At 34.2% G+C, this 19,401-nt stretch overlaps 1 protein-coding gene across 1 annotated transcript in view; it reads left to right on the top strand.

Moving 5' to 3' along the window:
* Positions 1-19,401, top strand: part of MAN2A1 (mannosidase alpha class 2A member 1) — a 118,967-nt gene that overhangs the window by 59,725 nt on the left and 39,841 nt on the right. Inside the window, exons 13-15 of the mRNA XM_058864511.1 lie at positions 16,253-16,418; positions 18,244-18,474; positions 18,560-18,682. Of these exons, the coding sequence (XP_058720494.1) occupies positions 16,253-16,418; positions 18,244-18,474; positions 18,560-18,682 (520 nt within the window). The remainder of the gene's footprint in view (positions 1-16,252; positions 16,419-18,243; positions 18,475-18,559; positions 18,683-19,401) is intronic.

The following is a 19,401-nucleotide window of genomic DNA, read 5'->3' as shown; positions in this document are numbered from 1 at the left end:
GAAGATAAACTAAGACTCTCTTAACTCCAACTTTCCATTCTATTAGGAGGGGTTACTTTTTAATTTCTTTGTAGTTGTATTCAGCTGATGCTGGCATGCTGCTATGCCCATGAGCACTCAGTATCCCACTTGAAATAATGTACGCATTCGTTTAAAGTGGCTGATCCAAATGAAGTGAATAAGATGTCTGGGTATGAGACCTGCTATGTGTGTGTAAATCAAATAACACAAGGTTTTTGCTTACAGAACAGAAGATTTAAGATTCATTTAAAAAACAGACAAGGCTGTTTTTCCTGATGTTAGTATTTGATTTCTCTAGTTCTAGCAAGCGGCAAGCCACTAAGACTTACTTGCCTAATTCATGCAGGTGTCCAACTACTCAGCAGACTAACTGCTACTGATAAAAAAAATATAATCGAAGACTTTGAAAAAGGGACTGAAGTTTAGATCTTGTGACCTTTTGGGGGAAGCTGTCTTTAGTGCTCCAGCACTGAATGTACATAATGTGTCTAGTGTATGCTTTTCTCTAGTGCTTGCTTTTTTTTTAATAGGAATTCTCTTCTCTTATTGGAGTGCTATATAGATGCTAATAGATTATCTTAAACTTGTCCAAAATGGCCAAGAACTCAGATGCATATTTATTTAACTAAAATATTTTAGATTTTCAAAATTATCTCCTCAGGTTTCTTCTCTGGAAGAGGATTGCATATAAATAGTAGCATATAAGTATATAAGCACTTCATTGGACGCAAGTTTTGATGTAGACTTTCTTTGCCATTTGAGGATAGCTTTATTGCCCTTGCTTTCCTTACCTAGGTTAGCTGTTGAAATCTTCCCTGTGCCACTTTCATCCCCTAATACCCCTTTCGTTTGCGTACTATGTTCCACTTTCTGTGCATAATTTGCTGAGTGAGTTTTTCCCATTTTGGTCTTAATTTCAGACATTTGCCTTTTTGTTCCCCTCTGACTAGTGTATCAAATAGATATACATGACATTACCATTAATATTATCCTAGCAGACTACTGCTGCTATTCTCTAAACTGGACTTAACTTACTGAGAAAATAGTACTACTAGAAAATTCCTGACTTTATGTTGTCTGGTATTGTGAAGGTACCATACAGTCATACATGGCATGATATATGTTCCAAAGACTGCCATCAGAAGTATGGGAAAAAGAATGAAGAGAGGGAAAAATGAGACAGAAAGGGCAAAGAAAGATTATAAGAGAATATTCATATTACTGACTAAACCCTGAGGGTTTTTTGCATCTTTTTTTTGGAAACACTTTGAAAGTAACACATAAGTGTACACTACTCCATGCTTTCTTTTTTGTTAAAATTATCATATGAGTATCTGTTTCTTAAACTGTTTTTGCTTATAAAAATTAGCTTAGCCTCTTTAGTCTTCTAAGTTTATCTCTGGTTGTAGTCTGAATCTCCACTCACTTTATTACCATTGGGAAAAGTGGTATGTAAACTGTTTACTGGTTAAATCCATGTGATTATTTAATCTGAGTTTTCTTGTAGCACTTCATGAGAAATGTTATTTTCTGTAGAAGCTTAAGCTCAACTTAATAAATCTATTATTAAGAACTACTGTGCATCAACTTCAAAATTTAAAGCTTATAAGAAAGTGTTTTTTTCCATTTAAAATTTTGGGGCATCAGCAGATTTTAAATACTGATTTTCACCACAACTTTGTTATTTGCTTATCCTCTGTTCCTAATAGTCTTTATTATTCACCTGTGTATAATTGAATCTCTGGACTTCTTTCCTCTAGTGTGTTCTAACATGTCATTACATGGCATAGAAATTAAATCAGTGTAACTGGCAAGGTGTTGCCTTTCTTTGATAAGCTATTTAGCTTTTTGTATTTTTGCATTTCTGTGTCAGAATTTTAAAAAATATCTGTATTCTAGCTTGATTATTCTTCTGTAAGTCTGCTTCATATCGCTTGTGAATTTAGAGGGACACTGCTGATGGGAAGCTCATAATGGCTTTTCAAATCTCAATAATTATTTTTTTTATTTATTTTACTGATTGCAAATATAACCAGCTGCTTTCTACAGGTACATAGTTGATAGTATGCTTTTTGCCTGTTTCATCCATCCGTCTTTTTGGGTGTTTTTTAGTTAAGTGTGCTCTTCACTGCTCGTGAAAGTTGTAATCGGTAGTGAAAACTTATCTGACAGACTGTACGGGAGAGCTACAACAGCTTGGTTACATGGAAGGAAAAGAAAGCAGGAAAAGATCTGTCTTTCAGTTATTAATGTTCTAATATGAAGCATCTCCGTATTGTTGTGTACTTCAGAATTATCTTTCAAACTGCTTCTAGGCGGGTGCCACCTGTAACCTGTTTGGTATTGTTTCTGCTCCCACCTGAGCATCTCTTCTCTGTTGTGATATCTTTATGAATCCGTATTTTTATTTTAAAAGTAGCATGTTAATTTTGATGAAATAGGTATACAGGGTATTTTAGATCTTAACTTTGACTCCACCACCTCAGGATGACTAAGTGGTCTTATGATCAGGCTTTAGAATACTGAAATTAGGGAGTCTTTAATTACATTAAATCCCTTTTAACTGATAAATGAAGTTTCACGTTCTTAAAAAATAAATATTTCTTTCATCTGCAAAATGGAGCTTTCACAACATAATATTCAACTAGATATGGAACTATTCCAGTCTTGTTCTGAAGTTTAAAATTACTGCATGTCTTGGAGACGAAAAGGCACTTGGAAACAGACACTTGGAGAGTGTGCTGATAAATTGGATGCTGGTTCATACTCTGTGACTGCCCAGCTATTTAATATAATAATAGGTTTTCAGGAGCAGTCTGCTGGAGAGCATACTTCCTGAATGGCAAAAGACTTGCACTCACTGGACTTAGTGGGTGGGGGGTGTGTTTGAACCTCTTGTTGTCCAGTTTAGGCTGTCAGCAGCAAATGAAGTCCACACTGACTGTGGGTGGAAGGGTTTCCCAGCTGTTTCTGTCTGTGCTGTTTTTCTGGAGGCATTGCAGCGGAGCATGACACACGACCAAATGACTGGATTGACTGTCGGCACCAGCTTGGATCTGGTACTTGTTTTGTTTGGCACAATACTGTGAGTCTTTGTGAAAAGACCTAACAATGGCCATTGGGTTTTATCTCTTCTGCCCCCTTTTTTTTTAATTCCTGAACCTTCACGTACCTAGCTGGGCAGTTTCAATACTGAGCTCCACTGCACTCTGTTCTATTGGAAGATACTGTGGCATTCAAAAATTTTTTTAAAATCATCAATTTAGGAGTATTTTTAGTGCTTAACCAATTCTTATAATTTAACCACAAACAGCTTTTGTCGGCTCGCCTTAGAGGAACAATATGATATGATAACCTTCTTATCTGGCCAGTTTTATAGCTTAGCAGACACATATTTCCACTAGCTGAAATATTTAGGTTGCCTAGGGAATTAATTACAGGAGGATACACTGTAATCAATTATTTCTTCAAAGATCTGTCAAAGCAGTTTAGTGATATCCACATTTTAAAAGAAAATTTCCTTCTTTGAAATAGAGGATGCAAAATCATCTGGGCTATTATCCTTACCTTGTTATCCATGAGCAGGTTTTAATTTATAATTTTTATTTATTTAATAATAAATTTTTATTTAAGAAAGTTTTCGTGTAAGTTGTGTTTTTCCCATTAGGTCAGAAATGTAGTATATTTTGAGAAAGAAAATCCCAATTTACCTATATAATTTTTTGAGTTGATAATCTTTTCAAAAATACACTTGGCAGGGTATTCACTGCTTTCTCAACAAAGCACTACAATGTAGAAATGAAAGCTATATTACTAACTTTAATGTGTGATAGAGAATAATGTACAAAAGTCAAAAACTCTTGACAGAGCAGTGTGTATGTTACTGTATTTGGTTGGATGACTACATCAAGAATAATTTGTCTGAGAATGAAATTTTGTTAGTCACATGCCATACTGTGTCTTTGTGAGCTTAGAAAATTACTGGATCAGGATAATACTCTTTATTTGGCAACCTTTGCTTTGGTGGTGATTTTTTGTTTCCTTTTTTTACCCCCCTTAGAAGTATGTTACCCATTTTGGTACAAGCTATCTAAACTTTAGTCCAACATAGTTACAAGGAGAGGACCCTCCAACAGCATTTGACATTTTAATAATAAACATCTTCAATGCCTTTTATGCTTGTATGATTTCAGAGACATATATATTCCTAGTTAAACTCAAAAACAGCTGGGAAAAAACGGACAGTTGAAACTAAGGTATTTTCAATTCTCAATGAAAAAAAAAAGTTTAAAGAAAATAGGAAAGAATACCATAACATTAAAGATGTGCTCATAAATATTTAAGGCAATTCATGCATTGTTAATATGCACACCAGTTTACCAGAGAAGAAAATAGATCTTGAAAAAGCAAACAAACAAATGCTAACCAAAAACCCGTAGTTCTAAGTTTTCATTGGATGAAATAGTGATTGCAATATGCACAACCTTGTGTTTTTGTTTAAGTGAAATCTCTGTATTAGTATCTTTTGCAGAGGTGGACAGGATGAAGTCATTCAGTCAAGCTTTAATACTGCTTCTCTTAAGAGACAGTGCTTAACTAAGCCCTTCTATTTAGCACACAGTAATGCAAGTAGGTGAAAAATTAAAAAACGCTTTAGAGGTGATATATGAAGGGCCTGCACTTTAGTTTCCAATACCCTGGCTGTTTAGGCGGAATACAGCCTAATGGTTTTTTGAAAATAAAATGTTAATCTCAGTGTTCAGTTGCCTGATCAATTAACTGGATTTCAGGTGACCTGTAACTGCCAGGAACATTTTCTGGTTTTAGTAAAGTCAAGGTCATTTTGACTAAATTGATCGGACATTCAAAAAGCATTCTCCTTGGTTTTCATGATGGAAGTGCTGTTGCAGAGGCAACGAAATTCTTGGCTGACTCAGGATAACGCAGACATCTGAATCTTGAAATGTCACTAAATGTGAACTTGGAATAAGTACTTCAGTAAAAATCATTCTGGTAAAAGTGGTGTTCATTCAAAATGAACAAAAAAGCAGGATGCTTTCATTCTGATTTTTAGGTGGAACTTAGCTGTGCAACTATCTTTATGACCAAACCAGCAAACTCTCTGTTGACAATGTCTAATGGGACAGGAAGTGAGGGGTATGGAAGAGTTTCACAGCACCTTGATCTCTTTATTCTCACTCTTTGTGTAAGGTCATAATGTTTTTTCAGAGGTTTCCAGATTTTCTGTGTGTTTTCTACTTTTTGTAGTAAAAACACATTAAAAAAATATACCACATACAGGCTTATCTCAGAACTGACTCAAGGCACTGATAGTTGACATCACTTCAAACGTTTATCTGTGAAGTCTAAAAACAAAACAACAAATAAGCTAAGAGACGAATGCCTGGTTTTTTTTTAAGGCCTTTAAAATTGAACTGTGGTACATTTTTTGAGGTACAATAAATTTTCACTATGAAGAAGGAAAAAGCAGTTTTGATTTGCAGTTAATTGTACTTCAAGGCTTTTGTGGAATTAATTTTTATTTTTTAAAATTCAGATTTTGAATGCTATGCTTCTGAATGCAAGTTATTCTGAAAGTTGTTTCACTTCAAACTTTTAAAGATTAATTTTTCAGTGATTAAAAATTCTTATACATCCAAATTTTTTTTCAGTTTTTGGTCTGTCTTACTTTCGATGAACCAATGTCAGTCTTCTCTAAATACTTTTGTTTACTGACTGTCTTTGAAATTAAGCCAGTGAATAAGTTCATAGTTTTAGGATTCATAGAATCTTAGCTGTTTTTCTAAATGGCACAGATCCTTTAATTTCAATGCACAGCATATCAGCACCTTTTGCTGAGGTTTGCAGTATTGGTACAATCAGACAGCGAAGGTGTTTGATGCTTCAGTTGCTATAAAAAAATGCAGCATTAAAATAAAATATGACAATTAAGCCTTACAATAAATTTCTGGTTTCCTCTGAGAACACTGTAGTGGAAGTATTGTGAAATGCAGAAGAGAATGGGTGAACTAAGCGTACTCTAGTGGAAGGAAAAACCCTGAGCTTGTTTTCAAAACAGAGAAAGTGATCGTTATGAAAAAATATGGTAGTGAATGACTGAATACAGCTGAAAGATTTACTTTATATGCATGTACTTGTTGAAGCAGTTTTTGAAGTAGAATATTCATATTTTCAGTTTATTAGTACATTTGTGTATGATTTCTTTTATTTTCCAGGCACTGGCCCCTTCAGCCTTTTTACTGGAGTTACCTTGAGGCAATATTGTAGTTAGTCAAAGGCTCTCAAGGCACAGACTGAAGTGATATGGAATATTTAAAAGTCTTTCTGTTCTTCTGAACCAGATTTTTTTTTCCCTTCTAAATGCAGATTTATAAAGCCTGCACTACAAGAGGAACAAGGAAAGGATTTTAGTGAAGGTACTTCCTGATCCTGAAAAAGTCAGGGGGCTTCAAGCCCATCTTGGACCTCAGAACATCTCACAACTTTGTGGTAAAAGAAAAATTTAAAATAGTGCCTTTGGACTTAATCCTTTTATCCTCAATTGGAGAGTAGTTATGTGCTCCAGATTAGGATATGTGTGCCACTACAATCTGTCTAAATCATAGGAAGTATGTGTATCTAGCGTATGTAGTAGGTACATAACATTAAAAAGTCTTGTCTTAGGTTGATTTTTTTTTTTTTTATGTTCTCAAAATATATAGCTCTTGCTGTGCCGTTATCTGTGTTTTTTTGTGAATACTGTTTTCTTGAGGATGTTCCATGGTTTGTGCTTGAGAAAGTCACACAAAGGTCCTGTTGTCCTGTGAGAGTGGAGGGATGGATCATGTGCCTGTTGTCTGCCTAACTCTATGCCTTTTGCATGAGCAATGGATATTATAAAGATTTCTCTGTAGAGTTATAAAGGAGAGAATTCATAGGAATGCATGTGTGTGAGTTCTCTCACCTTTATTCTCTCAGTGAGAGAAGGTGAGTTCTCTCACCTTCTCTCACTGAGTCTGAAGTTCAGATTTAGGGTTGTCATTAGGAGGGGTGATCCTGCAGTGATTCTGAAATGTCAAGCCAAGATTATGGAACTTTTTTTAGAAGCACAGAATCACTGGTTTTATTTATCTGTACATTAACCAGAACTGTCAGACATTACTGATCTTAGAAATACGTAATTTTAGTGTAGCTCTATTTCTAAAATACACATTCCTTTCCAAATGCTGTTATAGTTATGGCATTATATTGTGTTAGTTGCAACTCTACCGAAGTAGATTCTTATTAATTTACTTATTTACTGATAGTATCTCTTTATTTCCTGATGTCACCAGTTTGATAGTATAATGAAAAGCTGATCCCTGGATCATAGGTTCTGCTTCTACTTTTTTACACCTTATGAAGGAAACACAAATTTATGTTGTGTGCTGGTAATTTGAGGTTAAGATTACCATCCTACTAACTATTACACAGGATATTATTCATAAACTGCAAAAGATGTTTTATTTAAGAAGAGGGCAAAAATCATACTATTTCTTCATATATGATAATATTTTATTATATATATTCAGGATTAATATTCTGCTCTGAAATGAACAGTTTAATTGGATTATAATTTGCTGCTTTGATGTAAATTGGTCTTTTTTTCTTGTTACATCTGTGGCAGTATTGATGAATTTATAAGAATCTTATCTGGATATGATATAGAGGAACATATTAGCATTATTTATTTTAAATTGCTAGGTAAACTGATAGATCTCCTTAGGCTTAATCCAGTCAATTAAAAGACCTCTGGGGGAAAGGGGACCCTTCTTTTGGGGAAGAACCTGCTTTTCCGACTTAATAGAAAACTGTTTAACTTGATTTTTAATAAATTACCCATATTCCTACTGCCCCAGATTTTGTGTTTATAACTGACACTATATCTGAGAGCATAGGTCATAATCATGAACAAAAGACTTCTCAATTTCATTAAATGTCTAGGATTGTATAGTTATGAATGCAAATGATTTCAGTATCTACTGAATCTCAGAGCAGATATGTTTAATCTGTAGCAATTATATAAACTATTTTAATATAATAATTAGGTGTATTGATGATGCAGTTCAAGCACAATCTCACTGTAGTCACATATGTGGCTTTGACCTTAACTTTGTACTACCTTCACTCAGTTAATAGACAGACTTGCTGGTTTCCTAGCTGTTTTCTAAATGTTCATTGGTAAATGCTGGATATCCCATATTATTCAAATTATATCCTTTGGTATCACTCTGAGTAGGGTGGGACTTTTTTATGCAAAGTGAGACCAAAAAACAAGTAAGGAATTCTTTAGGTAAGATATTGAAGCCATAAATTATTTTCTTTTCTATCTGTCATGCTAATAGAGTAGAATGTAAAAAGATTGTAAAAGTTGATGTCATATTGGCAACAACCACTCTATATAGGATTAGTATTTAAAACTGTCTTGGTAAACTGGAGACATTATTTCATAATCAAAGAGGCAGGCAAGTGGAAGTATTGCACTTCACATGGAAAAATAATGTGTGGACTGACCAAATGGACATTAGTGAAGCAGAAGACTAGGTATGACAGAAGATGAAATTGAGAGAGTTATTTTTATGGTGTGAAGGACAATTTTACTCTTGGATGATTTAAGTGAAAATATTCTTTGTAAAATGCAGCTGAAACAGTGTGTTATACTCAAGAGTGATGAAGGCTTCATCAAAAATATGGGGTGAGACGTTGGAAAGATATAACAGGAGAACAAAAGCACTAAGTCAAGGAGAGACATTGAAAGAGCATCATCTGTTTAGTTTGAAAAGACTGATAATAAGGAAGATAAATCTATAAACGCATACAAGTTTGTTTCAAACAGTCATTATATATGCAGTGGAAAAAATAGGAAGACATAATTGAAGGAAATTTTGTTTGAAATAATTAAAAATTTATTTTTATATTAGAAAAACTGGTGGTTGAGCTGCAGAACAATATCATCAGATTTGGACTTTTTCGAGAACAGCGATTGTAACATTTTTCTAAGTTTGTCCTCCTGATTGCTGGTTTTGTGTATGAGGTCAAGCTACAGCAACCTACTAGTCCATGGGGTGGGTCTTGTTAATATCTAGATTTTCCTTTTTCTCTTCAGTTTACTCTTGGGAATCATAGCAAAATGGAATATTTTGTAATATCTAACATGACCTAAATAGGTTATAGGACAGTCTGTTTTGTGCATAGACTTGTGTCTGACCAGGTGGAATAAAAGAGAAAGGTGGATTGGTTTAAAGCACTTAGGACCTTCCAGTGATCTTGAAGGCTGCCTGATGTTTATATAAGAACATGCCTGATGTTTGTTGTACAGGAAAACAGAATTTTCTATTCAGGACAAAAAGGTTTTTTTCATCTGAAAAATATTACTTTGTCACTTGGAAAATCTCTTCTAAAAGCTGAAGATTCACTTCTGATGAAAGATTTTCTAAGTGCTGGCTGTTTCAACTGTTTTATGCATTAAATGTTTGCAGAGTGATATCTGGGTGGGTTGCAGAGGCCTTTTTTTGGTGACTTTTTTATTACTGTTACTGTAGGTAGGTAGGTTTCAGATGTGGTGAAGAGTATTGAGCAGTGCAGTAACTACTAGTACTAACTGTGTAGATTGGTAGCAACAGATCAGTTCTCTGTAGGAATGCAAAAGGTCAAGAAATTTCCTCATACTGGAAAATCCTGCATTTTGCCTTTGCCTCTCTGCACCCCTCCCTCTCCTCATCCCCCAGAAATTCTGTTTCCAAAAGAAATATCCTAAATCCCTGATGTCAGATTTCTGTAAATTAGTTAGTATGATTTAACATTGGAAGTGTGTTTTCCCTTCTGGAAAAGAAACCACAAAAGCCTCTGAGGCATCTAATGGATATTGCTGATTTTGTTTCCTTTTGAAATATGAGCTAGGAAGAAAATTTTTTTTTGTATTATTTTACAAGTGCCCATGCATTTCTGTTCCAAAATACATTAAGTAATTCCATAAGGGCTTCTGGGGTTTTATCTCAAAATTAATTGACAAACTGATTTTGATTTTTTTTTTTTTTTAAATAGAGTTTGCCACTATTGAAAGAAGGTTTTGGATCAGATGTTACTGATAATAGTTCGAGGTAGACAGAGACATAAAATTCAGTATTACAGTAACGTATAATAGACAAAGTATAATTTGGGTGAAATCATGGGAATATTTTACATTTGAGAAATAAATATTCATTTCACAGAGGGGAAAGTAAGGTTAGTTTAAAATACCTGCGGAGTCAGATTTTCTTGGAAATGAGCATGGATCAGACCCAAATACCTTCAGAAACTGAGGGACATTGGTCACAAGATTTTCATGCATGAGGGTTTGAATAAATTTGTCCAAAACTTTCTCTGTTGCCCAAATTTCTTACAAAATGAATTTTGAATAGAACTGAAAAGTGTCTTGAAATGCTGTGAAACACACAGCTTCTCTGAAGCTCAATTTGGTAATTTATAGAAGAGCTGTAGGAAAAAAGCATTAATCTGCTGCCAAGGAGAGTATCAAAATCATGAGCCTGCACAGTTAGCTTTTGATGAGTTTTTTTTTCCTAAAGGAATATTAAAAACAGACCATGTATTGAGATATTGGAAAATGTCTTATTTCTGTATAACCAGAGGAGCACTATGAACAGATAATATCCTGAAGATTGTATATGTGGTATTTATTTTCAGAACAATTATTTTATAGTCTTTATAATTATATTTTATCGGTTATCTTTAGTAATTCACAGCAAAAAACCATACAAAATGGACCTGTACTTAAAATGTCATGTTATTCATACTTTTGACTGAGGAGGCCTTGACCCTTATTAGAGTTCTAAAAAAAACTAGGTAACTTGACATAACCTTTTATTTTTTACCTTCCAGTCTGAATAAGTATTCAGTAGAGTTTTCCTTCTTAAGCAAAGGGAATTGTTATGGTTAGGTTTTGTTCTGTTTTTCCCTATGGCCCTCTACAGCAAGGAGAGAGCTTTTTAAATAACAGGGGACTTATTTTTGTGCTCAAGTTACTTATGGTTTTATTCTCTATTTAAAAAAAAAAAAAAAAAAAAAAAAAAAAAGGGAACTAGGTATCTAGATGTTTCCTTGGGATTCAATGCAAGAATCACAGAAGGGTTTTCTTCAGGGAAGGTTGTACATGTTTGCACAATGAACAGATAAGTGCCTGGTTTAAATAGATGGTCTTGATTCTTTTCCTTCTATGTACCTTCATCCCTAAAGACATGCACCTGTGTAATGGAAATCCATGGTAATTTCTTAGGATTCCAGCTTTCTTGGACTTTTGTGGGGGGGAGTTGCTGAAATTCCAGCGTACATTAGAAGTCTTGTAGTTTTGATTTTTTTATTGGTATTTTTGGAAGCTACCAAGGCAAGCAGTGCTTTATGCAGTTTAAATGCTAAGCCCTAGTTTGTTTCTATCTCATATACATCAGCTTTCAGTAAATAAGTATTGCAACCTACTGACTCTTCTCCCATCTTTCAAAGCAATTTTTTTCCTGCAATTTTAAGATGTGAAAGAGTTTTGATTTTATTACCCAGTGAGATGATTTTTTTAAAGATAATTTCAATTTTGTTTACAATTTTTAAGTCCTAGTCTATCAAAGTCCATCAGCAGTCGAGAACTCATAATACATTTCTAGCTGAATTGTTGTTTCTAACCCACCAGCCTTTCCAGTGAGTTTTAACATATGTAGTTACTTCAATTGCTTTTCTGTATAGCCTAAAGCATTTTAATCTGTTTTCCTTACTCCACTCTTGCCATTTTCAGAACTCACATGCATCTCTTCTCTTGTTCTTCAGTGGAAGACCACTGATATAGTATATAATTTGGCTTCATGGCTCGTATCTTTTCTCAGTTTTGGGTGTACTTGTTGCATTTTATTTTCACCACTTAGGCTGGTTTTGTCTTGGCCTTTATAGGGCAGAGTGAAAGAAATTAATCAGCTTTAAAAGCTGATTCTTGTTCATGTAACTTTGATTTAAAATTGTGCGTTTGGGTCCAGAGAACTGACTGATGAAACCATTTATAATGAGAAATGCTCCAATCCATCTCAGAAGGTTTTCTGGAGAAGTTTTAGTAAAATTGGTCAGACTAAGCTAGAGTTCCTCAAGGAACTGGTTTCCTAGATATATTTGAATAAAGGTACACTGCTGACCGATAAACACTGTTGTCTTGAACTGTGAATCCAAGCACCTTGAAGAGGTGCTTTTTGGATACACCTTTATCATTGATGATGCTCTGACATTTACTGTTAATGAGTTGTGGTTTCTCACATTAGTTGAATGCATCCCTTTTGAAAGAAGAAGGAATGAACTTCAAAAGGAAGTGGTAATTATGGTAATTGTATTGCAGGTGTTACCAGTAAATGTGTATCAGTATATATGCCCATATGTTTATGCACATTGGAGAAACAGAAAGCAGTGATCTTTTGAAATACTGAAGCTTTTCTGTTTAAGAAACAATATTCTTTTAGGAGGCAGTGATTAAAGTTGTTAGAGATGCTTATTTATATTTTTTGTCTGTAAATTAAGCTACAGTAGTTTACATATTTTCTTAATTGAACAATGAAAGTATTTGAAATAAGAAGAGGGGAGGTGGGAGGGAAGGGGCATGTTCCAGCCCTTGCTGAAAATGTTCCACCACAAGTTAAATCTTGTACTACGGGAAAAACTGGTCAAAGTATTCTTTGATGCTTGTATGTATGCATTTAATAGGGCTTATTAATGTTATTAATGGTAGATTATCTAGGGAAAGTGGTCATGCTTGTGTGACTAAAATATACCTGTTTTGAGTTTCAGAAACCCAAGAAACTATGTGGTAAAAGAATTAAAGGTCTATCTTTTAAAAAGTGTCTGAAAAGGTGTCAGGATTTGCTTTTCTTAAATTACAGGTGATGCATCCAATTTAGGATTAAGGGCTCAAATCTGCAGTAACTTCTCATTTTTTGATGGACTGGGAGCTGTTAACTCCTGCTCTCAGTGCAGAGGTGAAACATATGGTCTCCATGTGAGTGGTTCAGTCATGGTTTTTGTATCAATGAAGTTTATTTTAACATAGTTTTAGGATTTTTAGATATCTTGAATAAATGAAATAAAGTATGGCTGACTCTTGGCCATAACGGTGCCCCTAAAGTAAAATATTTCGGATAAAATTTTTTGTATGAATTTTACCAATAGCCATTAAAATCCTTCACTTTTTAACTGAATAAAAGATATAAACTTTAATAGTTTTATTGGTGTTGTTGCCAAAAACCAGTGATCTGAATAATGAAAATATTTGCTTGCTTCTGAAAGACAGTAATATTCTTGGTTTTGCCTTAAAATAAGGAATAGAAAACCTTTAAATATTATCAAGTTGCTCCTCTGTGTAATGTAACCACAATGCATTAAACAATTGTACTCAGCTTTTTGCATGACATTCTTTGGAATGATACACCTTAAGTGAGGTGTAGCTCTTTTTTTTCAATTAAAATCTACAATTTTTATAGTGGGATATTATTTAAGGGTGGAGTCAAATGATACTTTCCAAGTAATGTGATTTAATTACATTAGTCAGTGCTTTTGTATATACACAAGAATTATGTCTTTCTATAACTACTACAGTCCTTCTGAAATAATATGTCAAAACAAAATATTAGTGTCTAGTCAAAATTTCTGCATTTCAGGTGCTGAAAATATGCCCTGTCATTGCCAGCTTCCTCTGTCTTTTTACTCTACACACACATAATGAACTTAAAATACATTAATTCAAGAAGTTAAAAAATGTATATATTTTGATACAACAATAGATTTGTTTAATCCAAATACGAATAAAAAAGTAGCCTGATGAAATATAATATTAATACTACAATTCCTAAGGTCTTTTGTCGTAGATAAATTTGTCATGCAACTAATTAAAGTTGTGAAATATGTTTGTACCTATGGGAAAGTGAACAAAGTTCCTGGAAATATTTTTTGCACTAATATGTTCTTTGCTTGGCAGATAATTTGAATTTAATGAGGATGTGTAGCATTAATGAAAAATTATTATATGCATAAGGTCTGCTTTTACTTGGAGGCATAAAAATTGAGGAATTCAATTGTATAAGAGTAAAGGAAAAATGATGTGGTGTTCTGTTGCTGGATGAGAATTCGGATTTATTTTGAGCTTTGGTGTTCAATCATCTCTTAATCTGTATTGTTTCTAACAGAGTTCTTAACACTCTTTTTTTTCACAGAACATAAGGAGTTTTTAAAAACATTTGATGTAATTTCTTAATTTGTGATGGGTCGAGAGCAGGGTTGGTTTAGCTAGGTTTTGATTCCACTAATATTATTTAAAAAAAACCCAAAAAAACCAACAACAACAAAAACACCTATTAAGATTAACCAAAACATTTAAATTAAAATCTTGCCCTGAAAGAAGACAGCTCCTGATAATTAGAAATATTAAATGCCCTACCCAGGTCTGGGGGAGGTTCTCAAAAAATCTTGCACAAGTTTTTAAGGACTCTGAAAGCTGACTCAGACTATGGTTAACTATTATATCATTTAGTAATCTAGGAGTCTTCAGTGTGAAACAGGGCAAAAGAGACCATCCAAAAGCATTTTTGGTTGTGATCACGAATACACATTGAAAATCATTGGTATGCTTAGAAGTCATGATTTAAACAATCAGCACAGGAATTTAAGGAGTTAAAAAGAAAATATTTTTTTATGGGAAACTCATTTTGATATATGGCAAGTAATCCAAAGGTTCTTGATATAAAAAGCTAACAAAGCCTCTGATTTTGTTTATTCAGCTAATGAGAAGTTGGAGTTGACCTTTCATTTCCTACTGTTTGTGAGGTAATAGGGTAGCAGTGAAGTTCTGGGAAATTTACTTGGCAAGTTTGATGCAGGCAAACAAAGGAAGCTGGTAAAAAGATAAGGGGGAAGTGGTAGCCTGGCCAGGATTCTGAATGAGATTTGTAAGGTTGGGTGGATGGAGGCAATTCTAGGTGAAGTGGTTTGATCTGTGAAGGGGCTAATTGAATTTGAGGTTTGAGATGAAATAAAAGAAATAGAACCATGGAAAAGACCCTGAAGAATCTGCACAGAAAACACGGAGCAGAGAACAAGGAGAATCTGCTTTGAAGAAATATGGGAGAAGTGATTTGATAAGTAAGAAATGGATCTCATGGGAACTGATGAAAGATCAGATCCCATGAAGAAGTAACTATGAGGAGTGTTAAGGAGGTTAACACTCCTCATAGTGTTAGTGAAGATAGAGTATTGGTTCTGCTGTATATAGTTAAGAAGATAACAGAAGTTTTGGCAAGAGAAGTTTTAATTGTAAAAGACTTCTTTTAAAGGATGACATGACCAGAGGGAAACTTCAGGGAACAGTTGTAAATACTGTATTCTTTGAGCTTGGCAGTGTGAAGTACAATGATAGTCTTACAGATGCATGAGCCACAAATGTTCTAGTATAATTTTGTTTTTATATATGTTACAGTACATTAACCTGTAATAATAAAAAGAATAGATATAGGCTAATAAAGTCTGTCTGTTCAGCTTAGGGCTGAATATTTTCATTGATATCATAATTGCGTTCAAATGGCATAAGATTACAGAAAAAAACAAAAACATTGCATACGTGCCTATTAAGAAGATATGCAAACACTTGCCTTAGTGAATGATGCTAAATTATAATTTAAATAATTTTGTACTTTCCCTTACAGGAGAGAGAAACTAGTTCCTTTAGTGAATACAAATATATGTAGACCCAGTTTTCTTCCCTCATTTTTTCATAAGCTGTGTTAAAAAAAAAAAAAGAAAAAAAAAAAGCTGTTGTGGATGAGAATTTCATAGTTCAGCCTGAAAAATGCATTTTAAATGCCCTCTAAGTAGCTTGATTGTGCTTCCAACTGTTAATAGCAATTCTTTAGCAATTATAGTGGGAAGCAGATGTATTTTTTTCAAGGAACTTTCAAAATTTATTGGAGATATAATAGTATTAAGAAAATATGATCTGCAAATAATTGATGTTAAATATCCATTGTTTCTTGGTTATGTTTTATATATTTATTTGTTGTGGTGTGTACCTGTTGTTCTAACATTGTTTTAATGCTTTGTATGTAAAATTTATGTGCAGTGACATTAAGCCTGAAGGAGGAAGCTTGGTTGCCAAAAGATAATTTAGTAAATATGTTTTTTTCAGATACCTTTTGATATATAATCCTACGGAACAAGAGCGTTTTTCAGTGGTTTCAGTCAATGTGAATTCACACAGAGTTAAATTATTGTCTCCTTTGGGAAAACCTGTTACAGTCCAGATTAGTGCTGTTTGGGATGGAGCAACTACGGTATCACATGAAGCTTATCAGGTACCCTACTTTAAGTAAAAAGCATTAAAATATGTTTTTTGACAGATAATGTAGCTTCATAGTTGAAAAAAATGGAAAGTGTACTTCCTATATTGACAATTCTATTCTCTGTAGACAATGCTAGTAATTCAGTCATTTTAAGTTTTAAAAAAAAAAACAAAACCCTAAAAGCTCAACATACATGTGTTTAGCATTAATGTTTAATAAACTGATAAACCGTTAACCTTTGGTGATATAATTTACTACATTTAAAGGATCAGTTTCAGCTGCATGACTGGAAAATTGTGGATGTGTGTCTTTTCCCCTCACTTTCTCAGCTGAGCTGCTTCTTCCTTCAAGTGCCAGTCTGTACCCACAGTCACATAAACCTGTATGTTCTCAAGCTGGAAGGCCTTGTACATGCAATGGCTTAAGCATTTACATTCAGATGTCCTCTTCCCTTCCAAATACTCAAGCTGGACAGATAACTTCAAGCCCACCTCCTGGTTTTTTGTTTGAAGCAAAACTTCTGAGAATGTTTTGAGCTGTACATCATCATAGAAAATTGTCCTCAATGATCACATCACACATCAGAAATTTATTTCAATAAATTTTTAGTGGTACAGTAATAGTGTATTACTGTAATAGTAATACTGTATTGCTTTCAGGCTTATGTTTTGATTCCTTTTAATGTAGGAACTTAGTTCAGGATAATATTTCTGTGAAGCTAATTCTATAACTGTCTCTTGATTGTGTTCCAAAGGGATAATTATTGTAGGTAAACCCTGCTAAGCAGCTCAACCACACACACCTGCTCACTCACTGGCTCAGTGGGGTGGAGGAAAAGTTGATGGGTAATGGTGAGAAAGCTTGTGGGTAAAGCTGAAGCTATGCACACAAGCAGAGCAAAACAAGGAATTCATTCACTGTGTCCCAAGGTTGGGAAGGTGCTCGGCCATCCCCAGCAGAGCAGGGCTCTATCACACAGAACAGACTTGGGAAGACAAACACCGTCACTCCAAACATCCTCTCTTCCTTTATCTTCTCACAGTTTTTATTGCTGAGCATGATGTCATATGGTCTGCGGTATCCCTTAGGTCAGTTGGGGTCAGCTGTCCTGGCTGTCCCCTCCCAAATCCTTGTGCACCCCCAGCCTTCTCACCGGCACAGCAGCAGGAGTGGCCCTGATGCTGCATAAGCCCTACTCAGCCATTGCTGAAACATCCCTGGTTAATTCTGAAACCAAGCACCAAAAATGCTACTATGATGAAATTTAAGTGTATCCCAGCCAAAACCAGCACAATAATTATTGCTTTTATTGCCTGGAGAAGAGGAAATGAAATTACTTGTCTGGACTTTAATTTCTAAAAAAAATTGCCTTGGGGATGTACCTTGTATAGTACTCTTCTATGCAGATTATAGCTCCTAAAAAAACAGAGACTGAAAATGAGATGCTTTATACATAGTTATTTAAATTAATGCATTTTTTACTTCAAATTTCAAAATAAGTACAGTCCGTGTGCACTTGATCCAGTACACGTAGATCCTCAATGAAAAGCAAATATACTCAGAGCAGCATATCACAGCTAACATTCTTAACAAGATTCAGAATTATTGAATATTGGATTATATACAGTTAATATAATGGTAATCTTGATGCTAAGCAAATTAGTGATGCAGATATTTTTATTTGTTAATTCTTCATATATATCTGTGGACTATAAACAACAAAAACTCAGCCATCCTAAAATTGTTCAAACAAAAGGAGTTACTCTGAACATAAATTCAGTATGAAAAGTTGATATTTTACTATTTTTAGTAAAGGCTCCTTATTTGCTCCCAACAGATCTCTTTCATAGCGCATCTACCACCTCTTGGCATTGGACTTTACCAGCTTTTGGAGGATGAGAGTTCAGAAGCAGTTTTAGCTGACTATAACATATATGTAAGGAATAGCAGACAGGAAAACACAGATAGAGTTTTCAAGATCAAAGAGATGCAGCATTCTGTGGATAATATAATCTTAGAAAATGCACACATGAAACTGTGGTTCTCCGGAATGTCTGGATTACTGGAGGTATGTTGTATTTTATTTCAAAAAGCTATATTTTATATTTTTGTGCTTCTTTATGGAAACCTAACATGAATCTCTGTCCTTTAAGAAAATAAATACCAAAGAGGATGGTAAAAATCATCAAATGAAGGTGGAGTTTGCTTGGTATGGAACTACCAGTAACCGAGATAAAAGTGGAGCTTATCTCTTCTTACCAGATGGAGATGCCAAGGTAAACATTCTGTTTGCAAAGAGATTCTAATCTTGAAGTAACTTTAAGTGTTTGGCAAATACAGATTGGAAGAGCTAGTTGTTCCCAAAGCTGAAATAAAAGCTGTGTGGCTAGACATAATGACATGGGCTATTGAAATGATTGGCAGAAATTCATCCTTTCTAACCCTACATCAGAGTGATGTGAAAACACACTAGAAATTTGAAAATGTGAAAATCTAGAGAATATTTATGATTCCCCAAAAAATCTTAAGATGTAATCCCTGCAAGAAATCCAGTGAGATGTGTCCATTCATTATCAATAAAATAATTTAGTTTTTACCTTCTTTGGTGAAAATGTGTAGGGCATACTGATTCATTGCTACACCTTCACTTTCCTGATTTTTAATATGTTTTTTAATTGTGAATGAGTTGCTTCTGGTTCAGAGCTACTTTTTAAGCTGATAATAGCGTATTTAGTTTAATATAGTAATTAAGATACTGAATCCCAATTGGTGAATATAAAGACAGAGTAACAAGGAGCTGTTCTGATTTAGTTCTCTAGGGTTATCTATATTTTTAGCTGTGTAATTATTGGAGAGCAACAGCATACTCCTATTAGTTTTCAAATTGGAAATTGCAGTGTTCTTACAGTGAGTTAATTACCATACAGAGTGTACTACTTCCCTTTTGGAACTGGAACGGTGATATTTCAGAAGGCAAAAGATAAAATAATGAACA

The sequence above is a fragment of the Poecile atricapillus genome, chromosome Z (genome assembly GCF_030490865.1).
Source record: "Poecile atricapillus isolate bPoeAtr1 chromosome Z, bPoeAtr1.hap1, whole genome shotgun sequence".
Taxonomy (NCBI): domain Eukaryota; kingdom Metazoa; phylum Chordata; class Aves; order Passeriformes; family Paridae; genus Poecile; species Poecile atricapillus.
Note: the sequence above shows the minus strand (reverse complement) of the source record. Positions and strands in the feature narration are given on the sequence as shown.